The 6,530-nt window shown below is 41.5% G+C and overlaps 1 protein-coding gene across 1 annotated transcript in view; it reads left to right on the forward strand.

The window, feature by feature from the left end:
* cachd1 (cache domain containing 1) overlaps window positions 1–6,530 on the forward strand; it is a 99,646-nt gene that overhangs the window by 40,392 nt on the left and 52,724 nt on the right. The window contains exon 3 of the mRNA XM_005743278.2: window positions 5,096–5,244. Coding sequence (XP_005743335.1) covers window positions 5,096–5,244 — 149 coding nt within the window. The remainder of the gene's footprint in view (window positions 1–5,095; window positions 5,245–6,530) is intronic.

Here is a 6,530-nt window from a genome sequence, read left to right on the forward strand (position 1 = left end):
GCTAAAGTCCAGATTATGGCAGGGCTATTGCAGTGCATATTAGTACATATTATTGCACATGTTGTGTGTGGCTGGTTTCAGTGTTATGGAAATGTATGAGTGAAGCTGAGCGGAACATTAGCATAAAACTGAACCACACCCACGCCGCCACGTTAACAGATTTGAGCCGTCAAATGTTTTGTACTTCATCTCTGAAACCTGCTGCGACTTTAACGTTTTTACAATCGACCTGTTAACCACACATTAAAATGTACTTTCTCCAGTCATGCTGAATACCTACATCATTATGTCCAGAAGGAACGAGTCAGCACTCTAATAGCCTTGGAAAACTTCTCACCCTCATTATAAGCAACAAGTCCTTTATGAGAGGTTCGTTTATCCAAGCAGAGCCGACGCATGCACTGTTAACTTTCTATATAATGGCTGAGGTTTGCAGAATAGACCTGCATCCCGCTTTTACCAAGTCCTTTACCCCAACATTCCGAAGTAAGTTTTGGTTTGCCACAAATGCCGCTGCCAGCGACTGTGGTTGAAGGCTGACTGGCAAACCTCATTAGGTCCAACACGAGACTTCAACGAACATCCGTTCCACTCAGTCTGCTTTTGTGGCGCAACCAGCCCCACTGGGTGCTGCAAACCCTCCATATGCTGGTTGGATGGGTCAGAGATGGGAGAGAAGAGTTGTATGTTTTGGGGAGAGTGGTTAATCTGCAGAGCACAGGTTGGTTTTGGCTGCACCGGGCAGACTGTAACATGAGCTTGAACTTGCACAGCTAGAAGGTTCTGGTTTCTTTTAAGTCGCTCTGTTAAAACTCGAGCTTTGGTTTCTGTGCTACTCTCCCTCCTCCAGCTATGGAAACACTTCTTAGCAGAGCACCGGCCTATTTTTCCTTTTCTTGCAAAGTTCACTTCAACTGATTTTCATGCATGGATCCAACTGTGAGTGTGTCCATGTGTGCATTTAAATTCTTGCCCCTGTATGAGTGGTCACGTTGCTGTTCGTGTTCCTTGCGGTGGAAGGTCAATAATTGCGGGCTGTGCCTCAGGCCCCTCCTAAAACCCTTGGAATAGCGGCCAGCTGATTAGGCATACAAGCGGTCAGTGGGTCGTGGTGTATTTCCCTTTTCCTGGATTCAATCTCAGCCATTTTTCAGGCAGCTGTAATTACGGGAACAAAGGGATCCACGTACTGTGGGGAATAAGCCTTTTTCTGTTTTCAACAAGGCTGAGGTGACTCAAAGTGACTTTGGAAAGTATTTACTGATTTGTTTTTCATTCTTAAAATTTACATATAATATAAAACTATACATTATCTGAAGATTTTGTTACTTTCATTATTTTATCTTTATTTTCTCTAAAATAATTAGATGCCACTTGTGGATTAGTTCGATCTATAAGGTTTTGGACAGTTAGACTTTTTTCTTTTTGACATCAATTTTGCACCAGTTTATCACCATAATTTAAAATGTTAAGCTTTTAAGATTTAAAAAGCTCAAATTTTGAAGGAAATCTTTTGACAAGCCAAAAGATTTGAAAGTAATTGTAAAATTATTTTTATTTATAACTTTGCATGGCATTCTCCAAAACTGTTAAAAATGATCCTTATTTATCCCATGCTCGGCCTTTGTGCAGCAAGCCATTGATGAAAGAAGTCGATTAAGTAGATCCCTCTCTGCCGTCCTTTAATGCTTCCGTAACACTTGGAGCAAACAGTGGTTGGAGACTTCGGTACAATCAGAAATATTATGGCGTATACAATCAACTTGTTGCATGTGAAGACTCTGACCAGCCCTGCAACTGCTCTCAGAAGTGACTTTGGAAGTCAGTCTGCTATACGTTTGCAACTTAATGGGGTGAAGTGCTTTGTGATAATAGGGTGGTTTACTGTGACAAATAGGGAAAAGCGTAAATCTGTTGCCAAATACTGACATAGTTGCTACAAGACAGTGACTGCAATATGAGTGCTTAACAACCTTACTGCAACATATATAAAACAATAGTATAGAAAAATATAACCACAAGGAGTTGAGGACCCATTGAGTTGAGTCACCTATTGTGGAGAGAAGTGTTGCAATTGAATTGGTGCAGACCGACTGCAGAGTGTTGGAAATCTCTCTCTTCTTGTAAATTTGAGTAGACGGCAATTATTTGTAAACCTTAACCAAACACAAATGTTTGGAGACGGGTTGCCAACCGCCAGCCAAACTGTTTGTGAACAAAAGTGCTCACTGAGAGGTTGAGGTTGTTGCCTGGTAAACCTTTGGGTGACTAGTTGGTTGTTACAGTTATTTGCAATTGGTCACCAAATTTAATTTTTCTCTCCTAGTCACAAGGGGATTGCCATCCTACTTTTACTTTACTGTGACTGAGCCACAAGACAGCTTTCTTCTGATTGGCTGCTCCTGATTAATGAAAGGTTTGAATGTCAGGTTTGTGCTCTCTTAGCCAAGGCTCTGTGTCTTAGATGACACATTCAGGATATCCCCTTCCTTCAGCATCATATGGAGCCAAGAAACTGAAAATGAGGAATTAGATTGGTCTTAAACCTGAGCTTTTGGCTCACAGAAATTGCTTGCACATACTCTGACATTATTTTTTTGGAACGTTTCACCAGGTTTAACATCCAGGTTTAAGAGCACAATAGTTTCTCTGTAATAACATGATTCCAAATTATCCTATGCCAAATTATGACCACCAGCATCATAAGACTATCAGTTCACCTTGGCCTGGGACTAAAAGCCGCAGTTACTGTTTATAAATGTACAATCATTCAAATTCAGCCAATCAGAATAGGGAAAAAGGTTTATGGACGATCTGAAGGGGGAGTGAGCAAAAGAAAAAGGCTTGTTAACAGGGCAATTTATAACAGATTACATACATGTCTTGCCTCACATTAGTTAGATGGAAGTTCCAAACAATTCCCCATCTTTTCAAGTTTTTTTTTTTTTTTTGGGCAAACAAAAGCAAGAATAGGAGTGACTGGTGAAGAGCTGCTGGTGTGCTGGTTATTAATGTCCCCCAGGAGGCTGCTACAGAGCTGGTTATTAGTTTCCCCAAAGAGCTGGATCCCTGTTTTGAAAGAGCACTGTGATTTGTGTGCTCAACCAGAGCCTAGTCCTTCAAAGAAAAAGTATAATGTAAGCTTGTTCAGGGGGGCAGCATGAAGGGCTCCAGTAAACACAGCTGAATTAGCTGTTGTTGCTGCCTTTGTCTGGAAACCCCATGTTTCTCCTCTGCTTCTCAGTTTCTGTGCATTGGTTTAAAAGTAAATTATACCCTAAAACAGAATTCCAACTGACTGGAAATTTGTGGGGATCTTTATATGAATATTTCAAAAACATTTAATATGGTAAAACATTTGATTTTGATTGTGCAAAGTTGTCAGCATAAGGAGATGAGAGAGAGAAAAAGAACGTGCTACGTAAAATGTGTTGCAATAAAATGCATGCATGTTGCAGTTGTTCTTTACCACAAATACTTGCATGCAGCTGCCACAAGCTCCTACGTTTCACTCTAGTTGCACACCTGTTGTATTTTTAGGTGGATTTTCTTAAATTATGCAAGATGTGATTAGTGGAAGTGGAGTGCGTTTGAGTTCTTAAATCCCCATCATTCTGCTATGGTTTAAGCAGCTCCAGATCTGTGCTGCTTTGATATCACTCAGCTTCCTTTTATGAATATTAAGTTGTGTACGTCTGCGCGCATGTGTATTTAGGGGCTCACTTTATGTCAGGATTCTTGGAGGTGTCATTCCCTGTTTACACGTTTATACAACAGCGTACAGCCACACCCCCAACCGACATATTTGGAGTTTCGTACAAATAGGGCTGAATGAAGCAAATGAGCTGTGTCAAGCTGAGGACATGGGTGACATTGTTTGTAGTACTTTTCTTGTGCCTTAGAACAGTCCTTTTTCTGATGTTTCTTTTATTTTTATATATATAAATTGTAGGAACGCCAAACATAGACGTTATCCATTTATATTAAAAGAAGGCTGAGAGGAAAGCTGAGGTGATTGTCAAACAAACTTCTTTAAGGACAAAGCAGCAAAAAGACAAAGAGAGAGAAAAGATAACAAGATTCAGTGAGAAAGAAGCCACAAAAACTCATGGCTCCTTTTGATTAGCAGCATTTACTTGCATATGCCACTGCAGGGGGAAAAGGAAATAGACAATCAGTCATGGAAGTAAACACACAAACTGTTTGGACCTCCCACAAACTGTTAAACACGGATAAACTATTTAAAATATTAAAAGGCATTGCGTGTATGCTTGTATTTGTGTCTTTGTAAAAGCTCCGCAATCTGTGTTATTGACTGCAAAGTTCTGTTTGACTGTTTCACTTGAGAATGTGAACAATTTCAGGTAAACGTTCACAGGTGTACAAACTGTTTGAAGTACACTTTTGCATTGCAGTATGAAACCACACATTTGCTGCAATGGTGAATTGTTGTTATCAGGCTGATGAATTGCTTTTCTGACTAATCAATTTTCACTCTGTTGTTGCAAAGTGAAGTGATTATAAGAAACAAATGTATGCGATCCGAGGACTAGCACCATTAATCATGTTTCGTACTATCAACAAAAATGTAGTGGTTTACACAAGCCAAAGATCCCCTTTGGGGATCAGGAAGGGCGCCTGGTGTAAAAAGTCTCCCTAATCAAACACGTGGTTCTACCTTGTGGAGCAGCTCTTTTTAAATAAGGAATTCTTTCAACTATCAGCAAAAAGAGTGCTATCAAAACTTATGTCATTGTCTCACATCTGTGGGTTGTAATCCCAGGGGGAGGAAATGTGTGACTGAATTTTTAGCAAATGGGATCCCACCATACTCCTGAACTACATTCCCCTCTTTGGCGCCATATTTGGCCCCTGATTTAGATCTAAGTGGGAAACTTGAGCCACACAAACGTGCTGTTAATATGAATTCGCCTCTCCTTGCACTGCCACTTGGAATCACGCAGACCAAGTAGCTGATAGTTTTAAATGCAAAGTTGTCTGTTGGATTAGGCATGTGGGAATGGGGCGGGGGTTATTTATGTGTCACCATTAGTTTTTGTCTTATTGACACAGTTTTCATTTTTCCTTTGTGCAGCTGGCCAAGAAGATTCGGGAGAAGTTTAACAGATACCTGGATGTGGTGAACAGGAACAAGCAGGTGGTGGAAGCCTCGTACACCGCCCACCTCACCTCTCCGCTTACTGCCATACAGGACTGCTGCGCCATACCAGCATCAATGATGGAGTGAGTAGCTTTCTCTTTACAATCACTTTACCACTTTTCCTCATTTCCTTTGTGTGTCTCTCGTAACACGCACACCAAAGTCTCTGCAGGAGGGTTCACTCTGTGCCTGTAAACTCACCTCCCACTGTTAGCACCTGCACTCAAGCTCTCTATGCATTGTTTTATGGGCCAGCTACACACAAATCCCCATTTCTCCCTTGTTTTGATCATCCTTGGATTAGTTATAGCCGTATTTAAATCGCATCATTTGCTGCCTTGAGCCAGCGTCATGCTCTGATTACATGGGAGCTTTTTAAAACTCTAACCATAAGATGGAACAAATTAAAAGGTTGGTTTTACCTCTTCTGCACTGCACCCCAACTACAAGTTTTATGGGACCTGGAGCCAAGGACGGCATGGAGTTATATATAGAAAAAAACGTGGAGGTTGAATGGCAATTTCAATTTTTGCTTGTTTTTTTGTTTTTTTTTTTTAAATCGCTTTGATGATAACAGCAGTAATGACCAAAAAAATCCAGTCGGGCTCTACTGGGTTAATATAATATATATATAGCACAAATAAGAGAAGTTTTTGGGGGAAAATGCCTACATATATATTTAAAGCTGAGCTTTGGATTAAATCTGTCAGAGTTAAGTCCTATACTGAGACGGGTTCAAATTGGCCCAGCGTACAGTAGAATCAGATTTTTGGCCAATCATCGGCTCGAGCAGGGGGAAAACACTGTTCAAAGCCGAGCTCGGAGAAAAAGGGAGAAAGTGCCGCTTTCAGTTCTAATCTACAGAGCAGCAGCTGTCTCTTCCCGTCCGCCCTCCTTTCTCCATTTTTGTCCGCCTCCCTCCCCTTTATCAGCCGACGCTACAGGTTACTGCTCTCTGAAGTCTTTGCACCGCAGACTCCACAGACTGCAAGGTCACCTGTCTTTCCACCTGTGATGCAGAGGGAGGGGAGGCGGGTGGTACCTGGCTCAGGGCCATTTGCCACCTGTAGCTGAATTCAGGATGAAACATGTGTGTAACATGTTGTACTTACATGTAACCGTCGTTCACGCAAATGTGCCGCATTATCAACCCATTATGCGTGCTTAAAATGCAGCTCTAAAACTGTGGACACAGGAAAGAAAAAATGCTGAGGAAAAATTATTATGCAAGACCTGGACGAGAATAATAGAATGATGCAGCGGGAGTTCACAGGGGGGGGTTGTGGTGTTGGTTGTGGACATACCAAACTGAAGCCGAATCTGATGGATCCCTAACTTCAAAGCCTCTTCCTCGGGGGAGGGGGGGGGG

The sequence above is a fragment of the Pundamilia nyererei genome, unplaced genomic scaffold (assembly GCF_000239375.1).
Source record: "Pundamilia nyererei isolate P.nyererei 1_Seehausen unplaced genomic scaffold, PunNye1.0 scaffold00130, whole genome shotgun sequence".
Lineage (NCBI taxonomy): Eukaryota > Metazoa > Chordata > Actinopteri > Cichliformes > Cichlidae > Pundamilia > Pundamilia nyererei.